This window comes from Phyllostomus hastatus, unplaced genomic scaffold, assembly GCF_019186645.2.
Source record: "Phyllostomus hastatus isolate PE091 unplaced genomic scaffold, TTU_PhHast_1.1 phas_contig_86, whole genome shotgun sequence".
NCBI lineage: Eukaryota > Metazoa > Chordata > Mammalia > Chiroptera > Phyllostomidae > Phyllostomus > Phyllostomus hastatus.
The window spans coordinates 66,662,698-66,689,523 of record NW_025333977.1 but is presented as its reverse complement, the minus strand read 5'-3'; the positions used below and the strand labels follow the sequence as shown (position 1 = coordinate 66,689,523).

The 26,826-nt window shown below is 33.2% G+C and overlaps 1 protein-coding gene across 1 annotated transcript in view; it reads right to left on the bottom strand.

The window, feature by feature from the left end:
• The window catches only part of LOC123826934 (ephrin type-A receptor 6), a 912,013-nt gene that overhangs the window by 735,199 nt on the left and 149,988 nt on the right, over positions 1–26,826 (bottom strand). The window contains exon 3 of the mRNA XM_045851150.1: positions 24,180–24,843. Coding sequence (XP_045707106.1) covers positions 24,180–24,843 — 664 coding nt within the window. The remainder of the gene's footprint in view (positions 1–24,179; positions 24,844–26,826) is intronic.

The following is a 26,826-nucleotide window of genomic DNA, read 5'->3' as shown; positions in this document are numbered from 1 at the left end:
ATATTCAATTATATAAAGGCAATTTTTTAAAAAGTCCTAAAGGAGGTCTTGAAACTTACATAAGGTCCCATTCTGCAAGTACCTTTAACCCACGTGGCTAGAAGAAGTTACTGTATTGGACCAGTGTTAGTCTCTGTTTGTGAAACCTCTCCTGTGTACCCCACAGAGCTTTCACTCCATGAACCTAGATAACAGATTTTGCATTTCTCCCTTTAGGACCCCTATGGATGATCATAATAACATAATTCTTAAGTTTTCTATCCTTGTTTGCATTGAGAGTTATAGCTTTGTCTTGACAGCTTGCATTTTCTTGACCCTTTACCCATGTTCCAACGGACTTGGGTACATGCAGGCCCATTTCAGGGTCTTGTAGACTAGACTGCCTTAGAAATGATGTATTTTCTATCTTGGCCAGGGTTCCACAGTGTTATCTTGTCATTTTGATGTAATGACCAGATCTGTTAAATGCTTTTTGTAGGTGTTATTCATATTTTACTATTGTCAGTGGATTCAGCTATATCTGTATTTTTTTTATGTCCTAGTATTTATTTTGGGTTTTGCTGGGTAATCTGATCTAGTCCGTACTTGGCAGGATGACTGATATATCTGCCTGGGCTTGGCTCCTCATTACAGTATGGGCTTGGCCTGCTCCAACAAATACCAGGGAAGCTCTTCTGATGGTATTGGCAAAGGTACAAGAGAACAAACAAAAACCAAGCTAGGCCACTTGATGCATAGGCTCAGAACTGGCAACTGTAACTATTCTATTAGCCAAAAAGAAAATCATATAGCTGATGCCAAAGTCAATGAGTATGGAAAAGCACTTGCCCTTTAGTGGGAAGAACTACAAAGTCATAAGTAAAGAGCCTGAATACAAGAAGTGAAGAATGGGGACCAATAATTCAATTTGTCACACCTATATTCAAATATTGCACATGTTTTCACCCTTCTCCAATTACACAATTTGAAACAAGTGCATAATCATGAAAAATGAACATATTTATTAGGAAAAATAAAATGTAATAAATACATACATATCTACATAATCTATCTCTATACCTATATCTGTATTCCATATCTGTATCTATATCTTTATCTATGCCTATATATATTCTATATCATCTATATATCTGTATATCTATATATCTATATCTATCAAAAACTGAAGAGGAGATTGATTAATAAAAAAAAGAAAAAATACTCTGAGATCTGCAGAGAGCTCCCCTAAGTACTTAGTTGAAGGATGATCATCAACACAAGGTGTAGAGAAATAATCCAACATCCAGGTACAAAGGGCTTCATTAGTGAATTATACCAAACATTAAAAAAAATAAATATACCTATTCTGGACAAAAACTTCCAAAGTACTGAAAAGTAGGAAATACGATTCATTGCATTCAATGAGCTATTACTATGATATGAAAACCATAAAGAGACATTATAGGAAAAGAAAATGATAAGTTAATATGTTCCATGGATGGAAAATATTCTAAAATTTTATGGAAATTAATGCAGCCATATTTCCAAAGGATATTAAATCATGATGAAGAGGGTGTATATCCCAGGAATGCAACTAACATCATACTGAGCGGAGAAACATTGAATGCTTTCACTCTAAGATAAGGAACAAGGCAAGAATACCTATTCTCACTATTTCTATTTAACATTGTGCTAGAGGATTCAGAGATTGAAACAAGAAAATTAAAAAAAAAATCCACTTGGGAAAGGAAGCAAACTTTTATTATTCATAGATGACATAAAAGTATGAGTTAAAAATGTCTATGCACTGTGTAAAAACTTTCAAAATGAATAAACAACTTGTGGTATATGCAAATGATGTCCTAATACTCAGCAAAAAATAATGATTGCAAGTGCATGGATAAATGTCAAAATAATTGTGATGAATTAAAGAAGCCAGTCAAAAGAGTGCACACAGTATGATCCATGTAATATTAAAATTCTAGAAAATGTGAACTAAAACATAAAGACTAATGTATAGAGCCATAGTGATTGGTCACAGGAAGAACAAGAGACAAATTACAAAGCAGCATCAAGAAACATTTTACATGATAAATAATTCACCATCTTGATTATGCTGATGGTTTCTTGGCAATATAAAAATAGCAAAACTCAACAAATTATACTCTTTGAAGTACAGTTTATCTTATGTCACTATATGTCATAAAAACTGTTTTAATTAAGTCTTATATTTATCTCTTGATTTTAACTCTACACATTTTAAAGTAAACAAAGCTTTTATAATGTAAATAAATGACTCCTACTAGGACTTTAAAAAACTGAATTTATTGGGATGACATTGGTTCCTAAAACCATACCATAGTTTCAAGTGTTCAACTCAATGCAACATCATCTGCATCCTGCATCCACTGCCCCAAGCAAAGTCTTTCTGTTCCCATTTATTATTGTAACTTTTTATTATCCTGTTTACTTCTTTTCTAAAAGTGGGATATTCCAATTAATAAGGTAATAATCTCTCTAAAGCAAAGAGTTTATTTCCATGAAAACTCAAGCAATTCTTAATGGCAATATATTTTATATGGAACTAAAACAGAATGAAGTGGCGCAAAAGGGAAATCATTTCAAATGATCAAAACAAAAAGTCCTAAAATTAATATACTTAACAGCATAGGAAAAATTTTAAAGTATAGATTCTGTTAAAAATGTTGATTCTCAGAGAAATGGCTTTGGACCAAAGTTGCCAAAAATTCATATTTCTTCAACTAAAGTAAGAGGAGTTGATTTTATTGTTGAATGACAAATTAGTTGTTTAAAATCATAATTGAGCAGCTTGTACAATTTGATTTTCATAGAAAGGACTATCTGAACATAAAAAGTATCAAAAATAAATAGTAGTGTGACAAGTAAAGAAAATGGCAGAAAAAAATTATTCAAACAGTAGCAGTAATTAAGACTATCATTTAAATGGCTTTCTATACACATAGAATGAAAAAATATTGTTATAAAATTTTACAGTACAAAATTTAATTTAATCCTAATTCATTACAATTATACTTCTTTTTTCTTGGTGGATCTGTAGTACCTCCAGCAATGGAGTGTATTTCTTATGTGAACAATCACAGGCAGACTTCTTAAACAACCAACACCTACATACGCTGCTTTACAAAGACACAAATCTTCAGTGTTTAATCATTCACCACTTTGGGATGTTTTTTCTATATTTTAAGATAAAACAAGGTGTTATTTTGGGGGGGCAGGAGGAATAATAGTCAAGCTGCAAGATACTCAAATAGTGCCTGTATTCCAAAGAAAGGCAATCCTCAAAACCATTGTAAAATTGAATGCTTTTACACTGAAGTTTTAAACATGTTTTCTCTTAATGTGAAAATGTCACTTCTGACAGATCTATTGGTGAAAATTTTCAGTTTCTAATTTTTAAAAAATTACCTATATCTGTGAGCCAAATGAGCCCAGTAATGCTCTCTCAGGGACTGGGAGTCACGTGAAAGTGCGGGGGCAGCTGCAGCTCCTGGACGTGGGCCGAGCTCTCCAGCACTGTCCTTGACGGTGGTATCTGTCCCCTCCCCTTCCATTCTGAAAATTTCATTTTAACTTATTCTTTTTGATATTATGTACTCTCAGCCTTTCACAAACACATCTTATTTTAATTATATATATATATATATATATATATATATATATATATATTTCCTTTGATACTATAATTGTTACAACTTGAAAATGGGAACAGCCCTAACTTATTTTGCTCTTACAACACTTATAATTTTATTCAAAAACCATCTTTATTTTGGCATTTAAGATGGCCCAGACAGAAAACAACAAACAGACAAAAGGATGGTCCAGACAGATGCTGATGGTGCTCCTGTATTAAGAAATGAAACCAGCTATAATTGAAGCCCTCTCAGATCTTTTGGAAAAGCGTACAAATGTGTATGGGACAAGTTTGACTGCTGTTTTCAGGTCCTGTTTAGTGATAGAGCTATAAATTTTTTTTTAAGTTTTCACTGTTGCATTAATTTTTGCACTGTAACATATGTTACCCTGTTTCTTTTATAATATGTAAGGTTTTCTACAAAACTTTTGATGTATAATGTCATTTTTCTTTTTAACTCCTAACTTTAACTCATAATTTTCTATGAAAAAGGAGTTTGACTGACCAAACTGAATGATTTAGAAATTACTTTCTTCTTCAATAATAAAACTTTTGTCAATAATCTTCAGTTGAGTTTACTTATCCTTGGAGGCTTCATCTGACATACTAATGAATTAGGCATCATTTTAATTAGAATTGACACTTTCATTATGTTCATGAAGATATAGATAGATAGGTAGATAGATAGACAGACAGACAGATGTAGATATATTTGAAATGCTGGCCATTTCAAATGATGTAGATATATTTGAAATGCTGGCCAGATGGAAAAACAGTCAAACTGTCATCACAAAATTAAGACATCTTTCATGAAACACCTCTACTCCATGGTGATCAGACAGTAAATCAATAAACATTCATTGTTATTATCCTGAGGGAAATTCTCTTGAAAAAGCATTGTTGTCTCCATTAGAAATTCTTACATACTTCGATCATCATCCCATTGAAAAGTAATATTCACTTAAAGAGACATTTCACATTCAAAGTTAGACTTTCTTCCATATTTCATTAGTAGGTATGAGAATTACATATATTTTCCATTTAGGAGTCAAACCATTATATTGTATAAGTATGACTAATATCTATGGTTCCAACATCATTGTCCCTTATAAAGTATCATCCTTAAGTACTTTAGTATTATTTAGTATTTTCCTTAAAATAATATTTTATTTTGGTTATCATTTTTCATAAAAATCTTAGTTTGTATCCTACATGTCAGAAATTTTTGGTATAACTTTGCCTTAGGCTTCATTTTATTGCAATGAGAAATTCTCTGTGGTTCTTTTCTTGCCCCAAATAGATCCTTAAACTAAAACACAATGGAGGTCAATTGCCTATATTCTAAAAAAAGATACCTTCAATAGTGAAGGTAACTCCTCTGGGGCTTAGGAATAAATGGTAGTGCTAGTCCTACACACAAATCATTATTGCTCTCCTCTCCCCAATCTCAATCACTATAAAGTAAGAACCATGGTATTAAGTAATCCATCTAGTTTCCCTACCAGTTAGTGGTCTCTATTTTACCATAGGATAAACTATTTCATGTAATTTAGTCCATTTTTTTCTTTCTACTTGTACCATTGATAACTATTTCTCTTGCAAAGTAAATTCTACATTTTATAAATATTTTCCTTTGAATATGTTTTAATATTTTCCAGGATTGTTGAACGTCTTTACTACTTTTTTTCAAATAATCTTCTATATGTCATTTCAGTTGTTATTTCATATAAATATGTTCAAAGTGGCAAACACATTAAGAATTTTGAATATGATTTGTTTATAATTTTAAATTAAAATTTATGTCTTCCAAATATTCAAATTTCTTTCTTTTTTTTTAAAGAGAGGGAGAGAAACATCTATGTGTGGTTGCCTCTCACGTGTCCCCTACTGGGGACCTGGCCTGCAACCCAGGCATGTGCCCTGTCTGGGAATGGAACCATTGACCCTTTGGTTCACATGCTGGCACTAAATACACTGAGCCACACCAGTCAGGGCACTATTTATACTTTTTATCAATGAACACAGTATATATATTTAATTATTCTACTCTTCTTTATATCACTCAAAACAAATTTATAATTCATTGCAATATATCAAATTTCCTGTATCACAAATGTAACAAAAATATGTAATATATTTTACCATGTGTAATGTGTACCTTTGGCCCAAATTTTTCAAGGAAACATAAAAGTGTGCATTATGCATGGGTATAATGATTATATACTATGTATAATGGTATAATGCAAAATATGGTAATTCAACATTAAAGTAATAATCCATCAAAACCAAATAACTTTATTTCATTGAATCAAAAAGGAGTCATTTGAGGAAATGAATTATTATAACATCTCATCAAGAGGCATATAGAGAAATTTTGTATAATCTGGGAACCACCATAGCCTGCACAGTGGACAGCTATAGACCAAGTCAGAGTACCACCACCCTATCCCTGCACAGCTGAGAGTGGAAATTGGTAGTCAGTGGTCACAGCCAGTTCTTGCAGCTGACAGGCCTGGGTAAATCCCTCCCATTGACCTGCCAACAACAATCAAGGCTGAACTATAAGAGGAGGGTATACTTAGCCCACACAAAGGGAACACCTTGAGTACCCAGCTTGGGTGATTGGAGAGGCTGTGCCACTGGACTCTACAGGACATCTACTACATTAGGCCATGCAACCAAGACAGGGAACCATAGAAGCTCAACCTAATACATAGAAACAAACACAGGGAGGCTGCCAAAATGAGGATACAAAGAAATATGGCCCAAATGAAAGAACAAATCAGAATTTCTGAAAAAGAACTAAACAAAATGGAGATAAGCAATCTATCAGAAACAGAGTTCAAAACACTGGTTATAAGGATACTCAGGTAACTTAGTGAAGACCTCAACAGCATAAAAAAGATCCAGTCAGAAACAAAGAATAAACTAATTGAAATAAAGAACAATTTACAGGGAAACAAAAGTAGAGTGGATGAAGCTGAGAATCAAATCAATGACTTGGAACATAAGGAACCAAAAAACAATAAATCAGAACAGTAAAAAGTAAAAGAATCCAAAAAAACAAGGATAGTATAAGCAGCCTGTGGGACAACTTCCAGCATTCCAACATTTGCATCACAGTGGTGCCAGAAAGAGAAAAGAAAGAGCAAGAAATTGGAAATCTGTTTGAAAAAATAGTGAAAGAAAACTTCCATAATTTGGTGAAGAAAATAGACATACAAGTCCAGGAAGCACAGAGTCCCAAACAAGGTGGATGCAAAGAAGCCCACTCCAAGACATATCATAATTAAAATGCCAAAGGTTAAAGATAAAGAGAGAATCTTAAAAGCAGCAAGAGAAAAGAAATTAGTTACCTACAGGGGAGTTCCCATAAGACTGTCAGCTGATTTCTCAAAAGAAACTTAGCAGGCTAGAAGGGATCTGCAAGAAATATTCAAAGTCATGAAAAGCAGGGACTGACAGTGAAGATTGCCCTACCTAGCAAAGATATTACGTAGAATCGAAGGGCAGATAAAGAGCTTCTCAGACAAGAAAAAGCTAAAGGAGTTCATCATCACCAAAACATTATTATATGAAATGTTAAAGCAAACTATTTAGGAAAAAGTAGAAGATCAAAACTATGAACAATAAAATGGCAATACGTACATATGTATCAACATTTGAATCTAAAAAACAGACTAAACAAACAAAACAGAGACAGAATCATAGATACAGAGAGTATTTTGAAGGTTGCCAGATGGAAGGGTGGTGTGGAGGAATGAGTGAAGAACTGAGAGGATTAAGAAGTACAAATAGCCATTGGGATGTACAGTACAGGAAAGGGAGTAGCCAAAGAACTTATATGCAAGACCCATGGACATGAACAATGGTGTGGAGATTGTGTGATGAAGAAGGGAGCTGCTGGCTGGTAGGAGGCAAACAGGGAAAAATTGGGACTACTGTACTGGCATAATCAATAAAATATAATTAAAAAAATAAATTTTATGGTCAACTTAATAGATGCCAGAAAAATTTTGAAAACAAATAGCAGCCATCATGAATACAAACATATAAGTAATGTATGTTATTTATTTTATAGAATAATTATGAAAATTACATAATTAAGTATAATATTTCATATGTATGAAATTTATGAAATTAATGAAATTTATTAATGAAATTTATTTCATTAATATAATGAAATTTATATTATTTCATACATATAATTTTCATATGTATGAAAATTAGTTCCCATTTAGCAAGATTGCTAAATATATGTGAATATATCTACCTACCATTATATTTTAAGAAGAATATGCTTTTAGTAATAATGCAATTAGTATATTAATAGAGAACATTTAGAAAAGTTCTCATGTAATCCATAACTATTGCCATTTCAAAATTTTACCAATTAAACTTTTTTTGTTAATTTATTAAAAATATTTAACTGGTCAACACAGATTAAAAAACCATAGGATTTTTTATTGTGGTTGGGTGAAAAATCACCCATCAAAACAAAAATAGAAATAAAAAAAGAAATGAGGGTATTTGTCATTTTAAGAAAAAGGCAAAAAATACAGCAATTCTATATAAAAAATTATATACAAGATATTGGTTGTTTATCTCTGTCCGATAGAACAGAGTTTGTATCTTTCAAGTGGTTTTCATGACTTTTTATAGCAGTCACATTTGATACTGTCAAATAATGGGAGTAAATCATGCCTTTTCTTTGCTCACTGTAAAAGAAAAAACAGAGCATGTATTTTTCTCCAAAAGTTTCCATCAATTTTGGTCCTGCATGCTTCTAGTCCTTGTATAGAGTAACTGGCAACTGATAATCTTCATCTCTGTAAACTTATCACTGCTCTATAATTCCCTGTAAAACTGAGATTACCATTTTCAGTAATACTATATTGCTTATTTACTCGAACTTATTGTAAAAACAGATAAGTTTGTTCTAAGTTCAGACTGAAAATAGTAACTGGTTATTAAAGTTTATTTTTGATACAGAATCACAATGGGGAACTATTTATAATTACAAAATTTTCCATTGCTTAGTATCATATGTTGAAAGAGAAAAAATTCAAGGAAAGAAACTACTTCATAAGAAGACCAGGTGCCTAATTGAGGACACCAGTTATTTATTTAATTCTTATTATATAATTATTTCAAAGGACTCAAAAATATTAAGAATGTCCCCCAATAGCATCATAAAGTGTATTTGAGTTTATTATGACATCCCAAGTCATCATAGTTACTGTCATTATGAATGGAATCAAGAATTCTTTCTCATAAAAGATAAGATATCTTTAAAAAAATAAATGTTATGTGACATTTATATTCAAAATTCTCTTCTCCCCTGTTTTACCCAATCTTTTTACTAAATCAAGTTTTGTTTTTTTTTGATGTCTATTCTCCTTAGAACTATGTTGTCCTTTGAAATATACTTCATTAGAGATTAAATATGTGAAATCCTAAAAATGAAAATTATTACATTTCTGTTCATATGAGTGTGTATAGTCATTTACTCCTCTGTTTTTCCAATGCTAGCTCTGCATATATAATAAAAACCTTACAACATGAAATTATACCTAAATTTTAAGATGTGCAATATAGTAATTTTACTATTTATAGTTGTTATGATGCTTAGAATAAGACTCAATCTGAATTATGTATAGATTTACTAAAACAATATTTTTGTATTATGTTGTATTTATATAAAATTAAAATAAGATCATTTTGTTCTCTGGTAAAAATTTTGCCATTATATTTTCAATGTACTACATTCTATTTATGTGTAAGGTTTATCTGGAAAGTTCTTTTTTGCTATTTGTGGATGCCAAAAGTAAATAATCATATATCCTTCAAAATAATTGATTCTTATAGAAAGAAAATAGGGTTAGAATTTATAGCAATAACTTTTCTTTGAATTTTAATTTAGTATTATTAGCTCAATTTATATTTGATTTGATGAAACACTGATACTGCTTCTCTGTTGATCAAAAATTTTCCATTTGTATTGGGCATGGCTTAATATTAACACTTAAGCTACAAAGCTTTTCCTTTATGAATTAAATAATTTCAGAAGTGTGGTGATTGCATACAAAATTTGTATTTCACCTCTATGACAAAACTTTTTAGAAGATGTATTTTGATGTAGTCCCAATTGTTTGTTTTTCTTTTGTTTCTCTTGTGACAGTGTGGATAGACCTGGAGAACATTATGCTAAGTGACATACGCCAGTCAGAGAAAGATAAGCACCATAGGATTTCACTTATATGTAAAATCTAATGAACAAAATAAACTAGTAAAGTAGAGACAGACTCATGGATACAGAGAACAGACTGACAGCTGCCAGTGGGGACAGGGTGGGGGTTGGGTGAGAAGGGTGAAAGGATTAGACAAAGGAAAAAAAGAAAGATCCCTGGACATAGGCAACAGTATGGTGGTTGCCCGAGGGAAGGGGGGTAGGAGGAGGTGGAAGAGGATAAAGGAGAGATAAATGGTAACGGAAGGAGACTTGACTTGCAGAGGTAAACACACAAGACAATATACAGACAATACATTGTAGAACCATGAACAAAATAAATTGACAAACAAGTAGAAACAGAACATGGGCACATGGAACAGTGACAACCGTCAGAAGAGAGAGGGGAATGGGGACTGGATGAAGGTGAAAGAATTAGCCAAAGAACATGTGAATAACTCATAGACACACATAACAGTGTGGTGATGGCCAGAGGGAAGGGCGTGTGGCAGATGAGGGGAGGTAAGCAAAGAGGGAGGAAATAGGAACATCTGAAATAGTGTCAACAATTTAAAAAGTATATGAAGTTAAAAAAGAATTGAATACTGAAACCTATGTAATTTTATTAACCAGTGTCACACCAATAAATTCAATTAAAAAACAAATTATGTATTTGCAAAAAAAAAATTAAAAAAAGGAAGCCCTGGCTGGCATAGCTCAGTGGAATGAGCGTGGGCTGCGAACCAAAGTGTCGCAGGTTCGATTCTCTGTCAGGGTACATGCCTGGGTTGCAGGCCATGACCCCCAGCATCCGCACATTGATGTTTCTCTCTCTCTCTCTTTCTCCCTCCCTTCCCTCTCTAAAAATAAATAAATAAAATCTTAAAAAAAAGAATGTGTACCTCTACATGCTTTCCTTCTACAAAAGAAAAATGGATGATTTGTTTTCTAATTTTCTGAATGAGGCAACTCCTCAACAACCCGGACAGCCTTGGATTCTAATGTAAATGGAAACTGAACTTTGACATATAAAGGCTGTAGAATTTAAAATTTTATTTTTCTTTTCATCTTTTAAACATTACCCTACCTTAAATATGTACATATGGTGTGTGTGTGTGTGTGTGTATGTGTACACAACGCAAAATAAAAATCCAAACTTAACAGTAAGGGGGCAAGTAATGTATAAAACTGTAGAAGGAGACTGAACTGGTGAAAACTTGTACTGTATAATAGAAGTAACACTCTTGGTAAAATATTATGTGCAGTAACTTGGAAAGTAATTTGTGTTGACTACTACTTGATACATTTGACAAGATATTTCTGGAAACAAATGAGCTCAGACAATAACTGGCTGGGTTGAAGTTTAAAAGGAAAAGTAATGAGAGAGTATAGAACTTTAAAGATTTTATGATTGGAAAAAAAAAGATGTTTTCTTCTCCATAAAACAGACAAAACAAACAAAAAATCCTGAGCACCAAACATAGATTAAGTCATCCTAATTACACAAAGAGACTCAGCCCTATGTCTAAGATATCCCAACCCTACCATCTGAAATGATCTCAACTCAGTTGCCATTAAGTTGAGACAGGCATATGAATATAGAGGCAAGTAGATAAATTAATAAATAAAACATACTTGAAAACTATGTCAAAAATAACTTCGTGTGTGCACTTTTGTATGTAGTTTCTGGTACATAGAAATGAAAAATAGATTAAAAAGCTGTTATGATTTTTAGGAAACCTCATTGACTACAAATCATGAGTCTGGTCTAAAAGAGACCAAAGCTATGAGATGATACTTAAGTCCCCAAAATAGATGAGCATGAAACAAGTATGAAAGCTGTTTGGCCACAAATAATTACAGAAACTGCCAGGACCATGAAAGAAGCTAGCAGGTGTGGAGGATGCCGTCCTGCAGTATCCATCTCGGCTGCGGATGCTCATTGAAACATGAGAAAAACATACACAGAGACAACCAGGTCCTGTGGAGGAATAGGGACAGAAGGGCCACTCTTTCTTGTGGAGAGTGCCATGGCCACCCTTTCTCTTGGAGGGAGGCCCATCTTGTTTCCCAAGCAGATTTTTATTGAGAAAACAGACTTAGTTTGTGGATTCACAGTCTGGCAGAAAAGATCAAAAGATGTAGGTGATTTACAAAGGTGCAAACAGAACTCCTGCTGTGATTCTGGGCAAAGTTTGGGGTCTTTAACATATGAAAGGACTACAGGTTCCAAAGGTTTCCTGCCTGTGCCTTTAAATTCCAAGTTAATAACAGCCTCCATTCCCTGGCTGGCATAGCTCAGTGGAATGAGCAGGGCTGCGAACCAAAGTGTCGGCAGGTTTGATTCCCAGTCAGGGTATATGCCTGGGTTGCAGGCCATGACCCCCAGCAACCGCACATTGATGTTTCTCTCTCTCTCTATCTCCTTCCCTCCCCTCTCTAAAAATAAATAAATAAAAATCTTTAATAAAAAAAAATAACATCCTCCAGCAAACAGATCCCACAGGATCTTCCATATTCTACGTCCCAGGCCTGATCACCCTGGGGGTCCGCTGTTTCTGGTCTGGACTGCACCGCCCCTGCAATTTCCCCAGGCCTGAGAAGGGCAGACGACAGAGGCAGCCAGGAGACTTGGATTTCTCACATCTAAGAACAAAGACTCAAGCTTTGACAAAGCCTAGGGGGCAGGGGTTGATGTTGATCACCCCTTCATTTCCACGGCCCCTTCCCTCAGGGCATTCCCATGCGATGCATCTGTCTTAAGTTCATTCTTTTTCTTAGAGAATTGTTACCTGTCATTGACTGCCGACTATGCAAAAAGGAAGCCAGGCATTAGAACAGGCAGCGTTCATGCCAGGGAAATAAGATTTGTCTCCTTAGTGGCTCCTGGTCCCACGGTCTTTTACTCAGCCTAAGTCACGGGGGGGGGTTACAGCTTCCTGAGACCAGGCAGGGCAGTCCCCAACAAGCAGGCAGAGCCAGGGGCCACTGAGAACAATGGATAAGGGCATGCCACTGAATCAGTGTCCTGATCATTTGAGGTTTTTACTCATGGCCATGTTGATCCCATTATTCTGCTTTCTTATTGGGAGTGCTCAATCTATTTTGTCCATGGCTTTAAACATATTTTGGGTTAGGAATAGATATCTTATAATTTAATTTTGGGGTTATCAGAAAACATATTTGAACCTGGTAGAGAAAACTTTGAATTATCAGATGTAAGAAGATAACTATGTACGTGTTATGGGTGAAGTGGCAGACTTTTGTATAAATATCTACAAAAAATGTGGGCTTCCTCTTCCAGGATAGAGAATTGTTGCTGGAGGGTAACTACTGAGCCAAAAAACAACATTTAACAACAACCCACCCCTATTTGCAGCTTGATGTCACAGAACCAGTTCTCACTGCTCATATATGAAAGAAAATATCTTTTAGGGCATTTCCTCCAATTACTTTTACAATCTCTGAGATGGACACAGAAAACTACAAATCTCTAAGAGATCTTCACTAAATGAAAGAAGTCTGGATTCCTGAATCCAGAATCATCCAGGAACCCTGATTCCTGAATCATTATGCTAAGTGAAGTAAGCCAGACAGTGAAAGACAAATACCATATAATCTCACCTTTAACTGGAATATAATCAACAAAACCAACAAGCAAGTGAAACAGAACCAGAGACACTGAAACAAAGAACAAATTGACAGTGACCAGAGGGAAGGGTAGAGGAGGATAAAGGAAGAAAGAAGGGGAAGGGTCATAAGGAACATGTGTAAAGGACTCATGCACAACAACAAAGGAGTGGGGAGATTGACTGTGGCAGAGGGGGGTGGGTAGGGCAGGGGAGAGTAATGGGGGAAAAATGGGGATAATTGTAATTGAACAACAATAAAAAAATCTCCAAATTAAAAAAAAAAAGATAGAAATGTAAAACAAGTTAGCCTGCACAATTCCATAGTACACAATCAATAGTAATGCTTTCAAATATAGTCAATATACTCATTGATTATTTTATTTTTATTTTGTTGAGATAATATTGGTTTATGAATTTACATATGATTCAGGTGTCAATTATAATTCAATATCTGTATGTACTACACCGTATTCTCCACCAAAAGTCTAGTTTCCATCTGTCATCATACAATCAACCCCTTTACTTGTTGTACTCTCCCCTTTACTCCTTTCACTCTCTCTCTAACCCCCTTCCTTTGGTAGCTACTGATCTGTTGTCTGCCTCTGTGATTTGTTTCTCTTCTTGTTCTTTGTTTGCTCATATGTTTTCTCTTAGTTTTTGTTTTATATTTCACATATGAGTAAAATCATACACTATTTGCCTTTTTACATCTGACATTTCACTTAGTAGAATACCCTCATTTCCATCTATGTCTTAACAAATTTCATCTTTTATGGCTGAGTAGTACATTCCATTATGTGTTTTAGATATATAAAACATGATGTATATTATATATTTATGTATAAATATATACACATAAAAATATATTGCTATATAAATATAAATATATAACATGATATATATAAAACATTATATCTCTATCTATATCTATATTGATATATCTAGATAGATAGACAGATAGATAGATAGATAGACACAGAAAATTAAAGTTCCATTCTTAATTTTCGGGGACATCTCCACACCATTTTCCATAGTGGCTGAACCAATTTACATTCCCACTAAGAGTACACAGATTCCCTTTTCTCCACATCTTTTCCAACATTTGTTTCTTGTCTTTTTGATGATAGCCATTGTGGGTTAAAAAGCATGTATGCTGAGAGGTGTAAGGTGATATCTTTTGTGGTTTTGATTTGCATTTCCCCAATAATTAGTGATGTTGAACATCTTTTAATGTGTTGGCAATCTGTATGTCTTCTTTAAAAAAATGTGTATTCATATTCTCTGCCCCTTTTTAGTTGTGTTGGGTTTTGTTGTTGCTGAGATGAATTCGTTCTTTATATATTTTGGATATTAACTCCTCACTGGATGTGTGAAATGCAAGTACATATATTTTCTCACTTGGTAGTTCTCTTTTTATTTTTTTGATATTTACTTTGCTATGCAGAAACTTTTTAGCTTGTTGTAGTCCTATTTGTTTATTTTTGTTTTTGTTTATTTGCCATTGGAATCAAATCCATAAAAACATCTCTATGACTGATGTCAAGGAGTTTATTGACTATGTTTTCTTCTATGAACTTTATGATTTCAGGTATTACATTCAAGCATTTAATCCATTTTGAGTTAATTTTTCTGTATAGTGTAAGATAGTTGTCTACTATTGTTCTTTTTTGCATGCATCTGTCCATTTATCCAAATGTCATCTATTGAAGAAATTTTCCTTTCTCCTTTGTGTGTTCTTGGCTCCTTTGCTGGAAATTAGTTGTTCAGATATGTGTGGGTTTATATCTGGGATGTTAATTCTGTTCCATTGATCTGTGTGTCTTTTTTCTGCCAATACCATACTGTTTTGGTTACTATAGCTTTGTAGTATATTTTGAAATCAGAGAGTATGATATCTCTGGCTTTGTTCTTTTTCCTCAGGATTGCTTTGGCTATTTGAAGTCTTTTTTAGTTCCATGCAAATTTAGAAAAATTTTTGTTCTATATCTGTGAAAATTACCATTGGAATTTTGATAGGAATTGAACTGAATATGTAGATTGTTTTGAGTAGTATGAATGTTTTAAAAATGTTAATTATTCCAACCCATGAGCATGGAATGTCTTTCTATTTCTTTGTGTCTTCAATTTCTTTCAACATATCATTTTTTTAGTGTACAGGTCTTCAGTTAAATATATTCCTAGGTATTTTTTTTATTGTGATTATAAATGGGGTTGTTATCTTATTCTCGCTTCTTGATATTTTTAGTGTATACAAAAACAACAGATTTTTGTTTTTTTATATTGTACCCTGCAACTTTACTGTATTTATTATTTCTAATAGTTCTTATGGGAATCTTTATAAGTTTTTAATATATAAAATAACATCATCTGCAATTAGCAATAGTTTTCTTCTTCCTTCCCAATTTGTATGTCTTTTATTTCTATTTCTTGCTTGATTGCTTTACTAGGATTTCCCATACTATGCTAAATAATGATGAGAGGGGGCATCCTAAATTGTTCCTGATCTTAGAAAAAAGGCTTTCAGTTTTTCATATATTAATCTGATACTAGTTGTGCATTTCATATATTCCTTTATTATGTTGAGACATTTTCCTTCCACAGTCATTTTATTGAGAGCATATTATTATAAATGAATATTGAATACTGTCAAATGTTTTTTCTGCATTTATTAAAATATTCATGCAAGTTTTATCCTTCATTTTGTTAATATGGAGCATCAACTTGATTGATTTGTGGATGTTGAACTACCTTTGCACTTCTGGAACAAATGTGGGTTGACCAAGATGTTCAATCCTTTTAATGTATTGTTGTATTTAGTTTGCTAATATTTTGCTGATAATTTTAGCATTTATGTTTATCAGAGATATTGCCTTGTAATTTATTTTTCTGTGTCATTCTTGTCTGGTTTAGGTATCAGGGTAAATGTTGGCCTCATGAAACGAATTAGGAAGCATTTTTTACTCTTAATTTTTGGGGGATGGTTTTGAAAAGTAAGCTATTATCTTCTTTTAATGTTTAGTAGAATTTACCGGTAAAGCCCTCTGGACTTATATTTTGGGAGGTTATTGATTATGTTTCAATCTCCTTACTAGTGATAAGTCTATTGATATTTTCTGTTTTCTTTATGAATCAGTCTTAAAAGTTTGTATCATTCTAAGAATTTATACATTTCCTCTAAATTTTCTAATCTGTTGGTGAGTGAATAGCTGTCTATAGTATCATTTCTTATGATACTTTGATTTCTGTGGTATTGTTGTAACTTCACTTTCTTGCTCAATTTTACTTATTTGAGCCTTCTGTCTTTTTTTCTGAGTGAGTCTAGCTAAAAGTTTGTCAATTTTGTTTATCTTTTCAGAGAACTGGCTCTTAGTTTCACTGATCTTTTCTATTGTATTTTTACTCTCTATTTCATTTATTCATGCTTTGATTTGTATTCATTTCCTCCTCCTACTGACTTTGGGATTTGCTTATTCTTCTTTTTATCATTCCTTTAGGTGTTAGGTAAGATTGTCTATTAAACATTTATCTTGTTTCATGAGGTAGGCCTGTATTGTTTCTAAAAATTTCCCTCAAGCACTGCTTTAGCTGCATCCCAAAGATGGAGGTAGGCTGTAGTTCCATTTTCACTTGTTTCCAAGTATTTTTATTTCTTCTTTGATTTCCTTCTTGACTCAACAGTTGTTAGTGGCATGTTATTTAATCTCCGTGTGTGATTTTTCTAATTTTCTTATTGCAGTTTATTTCTAGTTACATACTATTGTGTTTAGAAAAGTTAGTTCAATCTTGTTAAATTTTTGATACCATTTTTTTACAAACATAGAATGTAATCTTGAAAATGTTCCATATGTACTTAAGAAGAATTTGTATTTTGTTGCTTTTGGATGAAATGTTCTGTATATATTCATTAGGTTCATATGGTTTAATATATCATTTAAGGCCACTGTTTCCTTGTTAACTTTATGTCTGTATGATCTTTCCATTGATGTAGTGGGTATTAAAGTCCCCTAGTATTACTGAATTGCTGTCAATTTCTCCCTTTAGAGCTATTAATGGTAGCCTTATAGATTTTGTTTTCCTATGTTGGGTACATAAATATAGATAAATATTATGTCTTCTTGATGGACTGTACCCTTTATTGTTATATAGTGTCCATCTGTGTCTGGTTACCTTTTAGTCTTGAAGTATGTTTTGTTTGTTATAAGCATGGCTTCGCCCACTTTCTTTTGACTATTATTTGCTTAGATATAATCTTATACCCATTTCATTAATGTGAAATTTAGTGCTGAGGTTAAAATATTTTTTAAAAATATCAGAGATAAAGAGGATAATATTGAAGGTCTCCAACAAATATCTAAGGTATTATAGAAGTAGAAAACAGAAAAATGCAACAACACACACACTTCCTCAAGTTCAAAATAGAAAATGCAAAACAGGAAAAAAATAAATCCATGACAGTTACAGCATAATATAACTGAATACCCAACATATGGAATCTACAGATAATCTCCCAAGTAATTACATAAGACTATTAGAAGAATATTATTCACAATTAATTATTATGAATAGGGAAGTGGTATTTTCAGAATGTTTAGGAAAATAATAGTTACCTAGCATCCTATACCCAAATAAACTACCATTGAAGAGGGAGAGAAAATGAATATATTTTTAGATATCTACTATATAAAGAACTTAAACACTAATAAAATCTTGCCAAAGGCCTACTGAAGTATATACTTCAGCAAATGAAATACTGAACCCAGAAGAAATGAGATAATGATAAAAAACTTATCAAATATAAAAACTGTTACTATATCTTGGTGTATCTAGAGAAAATTAAAATTCTAGATAATATTCTCAAGAATATTCACAAGAAAGGTAGCAATTTCTTGCAGGTGTCATGGTATGTCATGTTTGGAAAGAGAACAGAAATACTGAAAACCTTTATTCCCTCTCATAAATACATGTGTTAAGAAAGGACTTAAAAAATAGGTGTAGCCTATAGAAGTATGATATATAAAACTCAAGCCAGCAGAGAATAAAATAGGAATGAAATTAGAAGCTAAAATTTGGTTAAAAGAAATTACTAAAAATAATCATTTCAAACCAGTTTATGTTTTAATCTATTTTTTAAAATAATGACAAAATAATATAATTATTTAACTTTACTCTGTTTTGCTTGGAGATAATACCTTCTATTTGTAGACTACTCCTCCAAGACTCTTGATTTCATATTCCTTTCAAGCAGAATGAAAGTCTAGAAATGCTTCATGAAAAAGCAGCTTTATTTGGAATTGAAGGTTATATTGTAAGAGTTCATATTTAGTTTGTGAAAAACCTTTAGAAAGTGAAAATACTATCTGGGCCAATAAGTCTGCCCTTTTTTTCTGATCCCAATTTCACCTTTCAGGTTTTCATCATATCCTCACAGCCCCTTATTTAAAGCCAGCAAATTCTGGTATCAAAATTTCTTAATGCTCACTGCTTCCCCAGCCATCTCTGATAACATGATTAGACAGAAGGTCATAAACACAAAGCATAAATGTTTTTTAACTGTAACAGATGACAGAACCATGAAAGCTTAAAATAACAACACTCTTCAGGAGATCAAATCGATAGCGATGTCACCAAAGGCCCTAAATAACCCCATTCATCTATGAACTATAATGCAATGGTGCCAGAATTGCCACCATCTTTTCCCCCTGAATTTTAAAGTAGCACTAGAGGGAAAAAGAAAAAAATACAAACATGAAACTAGAAAGAGGAAAAGTTTTTTAAAAATTTTCAATGTTTCAGAACTTTAATTTCCATAGCCAAATGTTATTTTGTTGAACTGTATCATATGATACTTAGGGGCTTAAAGAATGTATCCTTGACATAGAGAGATAGATATAGATATACATATAGATGTAGGTATAGGTACATCTATATGTATATCGATATAGGTATAGGTATAGATATTGATATATAGTCTGCTATTAGGTCTAAAATCCTAAACTTTAACTAATATCTCTAAGTACAGATGCCATTCTTTAATCAAATTTATTCCAAATTACTATCCAAGAGGAGTTTATTAGGGATTCATGTCACTTCAACACTCCCAAATAAACAAAAATTACATTCAATATTGCATGTTAATTATTTCCAATTATTTCTTCCAATGATTTGTCCCATAGTGTTAAAATGTTATTAAATATATGAAATGAAAGATTATTTGAAATGAAAGACTATTTGATAGAAATGAAAGACTATTTGATGATATGAATCAATGTTATTTTTTAATTCAAAGCCTTAGTGAAGTAAATTAAGATAAAAATTAAGTCTTTAACATCAATCTGCCTAAGTATGGTAGTTTTAATTATGAAAGTATGAAATAAAATAAAAATAGCTATGTAAAATGAGTTGAGATTTGAGCCAAAAAATGCTATTTACTATGTTTAATAGAATAATCTAAATTATTGTGTTTGGTTTTAAATTTTAGCTTGTCTGTTTAACATAATTTTTATATCTAATTAAACTTGACTTATAACAATAAGAATGTTTCTCTCTTTTGTGATTCTAAAATTTGAAATAGATATACATTAACAATGTTATAGAGAAGGGAATAACATGTTCAAACATTAAGTAGTACAGTGTTTAAGTTTAAATATAATAAATTATTTCAATGTAAACAAAATATACATCATTAATTTGATATTGATAGTCTGGGTAAATATAAATTTACTCTATTTTAAACCAGCTTATTGTGTTTTTGTTACACAGCAGACCAAGATTATCAAATCCATTCAAATAAATTATAAAAACCCCTATAACCTCATAATTTTCCTGTTTTATCATTTCTCAAAGCAAAGATCCAGATAAATCTATATAATTCTCCACCATTCTCAATACCCTGAATTTCAGGGTGGATGTGGTGTTGTTCTAGCAGTGTCCATATCAGATTCCAGAAAATGAACATAGTGCAAAGGGCCAAATTTTAATGATCAGCAATTTAGGGGTCCTCTCTACTGCTTGGCAGGCAGGAAAACATCAAGGTAAGGGCACGGATGCTTGGAATGAGGAAATTAAAGAGAAAGAAAGGAAGAAGTGAGGAAGCGGAAAAGGAAAAAAAGTGCAAAAGGAAAACACACAAAGACCAGGTTGAGGAAAATCAAGGCTCAGTCCTCAGTCTAGTATTAGTTACTAAGTGGCCCCAGGCAATAACATTCTATTCTTGGTAACTTACCATTCTGATTCATAAAATAAGAAATACAAATATTTTCTAAAGCTTTCTAAATCTAAAACACGACAACCCTTCCTGAAGACAACATTCCTATTTCAAGCAATGAGAAGAAGCCATGCACACCACAGGTATGTCAGTATTGTCTATCTCTACTCAGAAAAGCCTAGTAATCAGCGCTTTGTGATCATACACATCAATAAATATTGTACCCTACATATGATTTTTTAAATCCAACTCTTTCACCTGACAGCCCTGGTGAAATACACACACACACACACATAATTAGTACAAATTACAGTAGAGAGGAGAGAGGGATTAACTTTGTGAAGACCCACTTATATGACATTTATGCTGAACTTTAAAAATGAATTAAATTCCATTAAAGAAAAAGGATAAAGAAAGAAACAAAAATCAATGAGATAAGATATTGAAAAAAAGGAGGGCATATGAAACATACTTGGATTGTTCAAAAGCATAAAAATATAGGAAAAAAATTTGCAAAACTTAGAACAGAAAAGGACAAGTTCAAATTGTGAAGCCCTTTGAATGGTATACTGAATGACTACATTTAATGGTTATCCCAGAAAGAAAGAAAAATTAGAATAATTTCCTAAAGTGAAATTCATTAAAATTATTATCAGAATTTACACAGTAAGCAAACTTAGGGCCTCAAATATTCTATATACGAGAGAAGCCATATGCAGAGTGAAGGGCCACACAGCTAAACCTAGTTTGTATTTACACATTGTAAGTAAATAATTTGTATAAGACAAGGGGTGCTGCTATAGCAAAAAAAAAAAACAACTAAACATGTAGCATTTGCTTTGGTACTAAACAGATTGTAAAGGCTGGAATGAGTGGAGGATGGGAGGATGGAAGAGAAGTAAAACAATTGCTATTGGGAGATAACAAAGGGTCATACTGCCTGTGATAATTCAGAAAACAGAAAAAATACTTCATAATGTTATGGATCAAATTAAGAGCATTTCTCAGCTGTTGAAAGTGGCAACTAGCACATGGGCATTTCCAATAAATGGATTGACTCAGAGGACAAAGTGATGAAACTATGAGCCACAGATACCCATTCCTAGGGAGCAGACCTGGGCGCTGATCAAAGAACACTCCCTGCTCTACAGTAGTGGATCCTTACAACATCTATGCAAATTTCAGAATCACAATGAAATGGTGTTTGCTGCATACCTGCCTTTAGATATTGGAGACTCTTTTCCAAGGATCTTGTCCTTGTCCCATGTGTGTTGTGTGTGTGGGGGGAACAATACATTTCATTTTAGTTCTTAGTTCTCCAGGTCAGGATATGCTTTAGCTTCACTCACACCTGGAATTGATTTCAACAATGATCTTCTGGACTTAAACACAATGCCATGTGGGATAAATCTTTGGGAGGGGGGGTTTTGTGCATGAAGGAGAAATGTTGATCGTGAGAAACTAGAGAGTGAACTGTAGTATACCACCACATTGGTAGCTCACTGTAAGCAAACTTCCAGGTATTCATCCCTGTGTAGTTCCCTCATTTACTAACTTAGTACCTGGCCATATGACAATCTATTTCTTAAAGCCAGCCACTGTACTGTAACAGAACTTGGACTAGATTTTTAATGATGAGAGGTCATCTAGAGAAAGGCCTTTGAAGATGAAAGATCATCTCGAACATCACAACTTCAGTCAAGCTCCCAGCTGGAAACAGCTGTGAGAGTGACCTCTGTTTAATCTGCATTAAGCAAAAGAACTACTCTGCTGAATCATGAGAAATAATGAATCATTTGGTTTTATACTAATAAGTGTTAGGATATATTGTCTCAGTAGCAATAGATAACTAAAACATATACTTAACATTTATCTCTACCAACTACCAAAGTGATTAACAGAGAGCAGGTTTTTTCTAAATTTCAGTAACTTAAATAATATACAGTAATCATTCAGAACAGAGCACACTAAACAGACTAACAGAGCAGACTAAAAGAAAAGAAAATCATATATACCTATGGTGTCATATTACTAGTTGAGGTTTGGTTTATTAATATAAATTCCAATTAATCTGACACTTAGATTATATGTGAGTCAGAGATTTGATTGTGAGGTAACTTGTTGATAGATGGCAATAGGATAAAAAAAACATTATCAGAGGATGGAAAGGGGCAAGATGAAACAAAGCATCAAGAGCATACATTGTATCTACTCATATTTCTGCAATCAAATAAATTATAACCAAGGTAACAAGTTATAAAAACAGATGAATCTAGGAGTAGCTCTGGATAAGCTGATAATGATTACCATTTGCTCAAAATCAACTTTGCCAAACAATGGAAGGAATTTTAAGGCATGTATATAAGAACATAATTACACAGAATGGACATCCTAAGTAAAAGCCATCTAACCATCAGCAATTATCACTACCTATAACTCTGTGGCCAATGCCATGAAAAATTACCAATATTTAATAACAGCTAATCACATAAATCATTATATTATAAAACTATTCTTTAAATATCTTTAAAACTTTATTTATACCAATTAATGCCCAGCTTCTCCAATTTTAAAATATGGTAAAACTACATGGACAGTATGTCTAATAGGTTTAACCCAAGCTCTTACTATCTTCTTAATCTCATTAAACAGTTACTTATATATATATATATATATATATATATATGAATTGTTCTTTAGAATTTTTCCAATATAAAATATTTTATAAAGTTCCTCTAAAGGATCATGTGCAACTTATTTTTGTTTCATTATATAAATCCTTGTAATGAGTGAATAAAACTTTTGATTTCAATATACTGATAAACTTCAATGACATATTTTTTTAAAATATTGGAGGGAATTGGCTCATACTTCACAAAAATATATGGCAGACTTTTTATGCAAATATTAATTTTTTCAAATGACCAACATAATCATCATTGGAGGCGCTAGTGAACTTTTCAAAAACCAAGTGTTTTATAAATGTATAAAATCTTTAAATATTCACACATATTATCCATAACCCTTATGTACATAAAAGTATGTTTTTCTCCATAAAAAGTATATTATTTACTCCTACCCTTTTGAATGAGTATGAAAATAGAAAAGAAGTCAATAAATTCAATATAGTGCTATAGAAAACAAACCTGTAAACAATTTACTGCGAGGGAAAAATCTCCACTTTGTTACTATTTACCAATGAATAATTGTATTTATCTATTGCTGTTTTGATTATAAGTCCTAAATCCAAACAATTCATATAGATTATCTTTATAATAGATATGTAAAAATTATAAATATATATATTTATTAGATTAATAAGGCTTTACAAAATAATTCACATAAAGAAAAAGCATTTTATTTTGAAAACTCTAGTTATATTATCATAACAATGTGAAAGATACTGTTCTAAAGTTAAAAATATCATTTAAATGTTTAGTAAATTATTTTATTGTTCCTTACCATGGCAGGAACCCTCAATTTCTTCATATCCGGTGCTGCAGATGCACCTTCCAAGAGGAACCAGCCAATCCCCGTCTGCTCCACAATACAGTTTTGGAGTGTCACGCTCTTCTGCACTCTTCACACAAGCACCCCTGACTTCCACCAAAGAGGAAGAGTCCACCCTTGGGATGGTGTCAGGGAACACGGCCAAGTTGCGAACAGTGAAGGGGCACTTTTTGTAGAAAACACGGACGGAGACCAGGGCAATGCATGCCCCAATGTCTTGAAAAGCCAGATAAAATCCTTTCCTTTCTATAGGCCCCACCTCACGAATTTCAGTGTTGAGTTTGAGGATACGATCACCCAAATCCATCTGGGTAAAACTTTCATCTGCAGCAATTGTATCAATCTTTGTATATTGGCTTGGCTTGAATTTAGTTCCATGGGACTCATCTGATTCCACATAATACAGATTAAAGGTTTCTTTGCAAGTCCCTGAGACCCAAGGGATGCTGTTACAATCCCTCAGTGTGAACTTCATTTCCACATAAATTTTCTGAGCTGCATCTCGGGAGATCCAGTTTGTACGAAGCCAATTGTTTTGGTTAGGTTCCATTACATTGCAAACCTGGTATGTGTGAATGGGCCTATTATGTTCATCCATTTCAGTAATGGCATCCCACTGCAAAAAATAATAATAATAACAATTAAATGTTCATAAAACTACAGTGGTTACACAGAAATGATTGTTTCCCAAATTTTCAAATTTTGCAAAAGAACATGAATAAAAAGGATGCAAATGAAGGTAGTCAAAGCAATAAATGTAGCAGGATTTTCACCATGAAAATACTCCTCTTTGGTTAGGAGTATGGGTTTTGGACATACCAGCTGTCCTGGTGAATCTTAATTTCCTATATATTAGATGCATGACCAAGAGCTACTGAATTTAAGCTTCTGGTTTTCTTAAACATAAATATAGCTTCATAGGGTTGCTGTGAGGCATGAATTAGTTAATATTTGTAAAGCACATTAAATAGTTCCTGGTATACTATAGGAATGTAATATGAGAGTCAAGATGGTAAACATGGCTTGCCTCCTTGAATAACCAAAGCAAAAATTACAACTAAACTACAAAACAAATATCACCCCAAATGTCAGAAAATCAAGCTATATGGAAGCCTGACAACCAAGGAATTAAAAAAGTCACATTCACCCAGACTGGCAGGGGGTGTGTAGATGTGGAGATATACAGAGACATAGAGACATGGAGATGTGAAGCTGGTGGTCCTAAACCACATGTGGTAGATAAAAATCAGGAGGGATATCTTGGGAGTAAGGAATCCCAGCTCCACACCAGACAACCCAGCCCAGGTTCCAGTGCTAGGAAGATAAGTGCCCATAAGTTCTGTTTGTAAAAACCACTGGAGGTTAGGGTGGCAGAAGAAACTGTGGGATTCTCAGGAGCCTCCTCTTAAAGGGCCCACAACAGACTTAGGACTTATGCAGACTCACTTCCTTTGGGCCCAGCAGCTATAAGGGCAACAGTGGCACATGGGGAGAAACCAAAAAGGACATCAGAGTGAGTGCCAGAGGGTAGTTTCCTCCTGGACAAAACTCCAGAGGCCAGGCAGTGGTATTAACCCCTTTCTGAGCCTTCCCTCACACAGAGCCACAGAGTGGTGACACCATATTGGAGACTCCATCAACCTAGTTCACATATGTTGTCCCACCCTCGTGATTAACTAAGGCTGTGCTCCATCCAGCTTATGTGTGTGATTTTCTACAACAGTCCACACTACTAAGGGAGTCAAAGCAGCTCTACCTAATGCATAGAAACAAACACAGGGAGGCTGCCAAACTGAGGAGACAAAGAAATATGGCCCCAATGAAAGAACAGAACAAAACTCCAGAAAAAGAACTAAACAACTGGAGATAAGCAATCTATCAGATGCAGAGTTCTAAAGACTGGATATTAGGATGCTCAAGGAACTCATTGGGTATTGCAACAGCATAACAAAGACCCAGGCAGAAATGAAGTTTACACTAAGTGAAATAAAGAACAATTTACAGGGAAACAACAGTAGAGAGGATGAAGCCAAGAATCAAAATAATGATTTGGAATATAAGGAAGAAAAAACACTCAATCATAACAGAAAGAAGAAAAAAGAACAAAAAAAACAAGGATAGGGTAAGGAGCATCTGGAACAACTTCAAATGTGCCTTCATTCAAATCATAGGGGTGCCGGAAGGAAAAGAGAAAAGAGCAAGAAATTGAAAACTTGTTTGAAAAAATAATAAAAGAAAACTTCCCTAATTTGATGAAGGAAATAAAGCTACAAGTCCAGGAAGCACAGAGCATTCCAAACAAGATGGACCCAAAGACAACGATACCAAGACACATCATCATTAAAGTACCAAAGGTTAAAGATAAAGAGAAAATCTTAAAAGCAGGAAAAAAAAAAAACCAGATCATTACCTACAAAGGAGTTCCCATAGGACTGTCAGCTAATTTATCAAAAGAAACTTTGCCAGCTAGAAGGGTCTGGAAAGAAGTATTCCAAGTAATGATAAACAAGGACTTACAATCTAGATTACTCTACCAAGCAAGGCTATCATTTAGAATCAAAGTACAAATTGGTGGGTACAAAATAGATATGAGGATGTT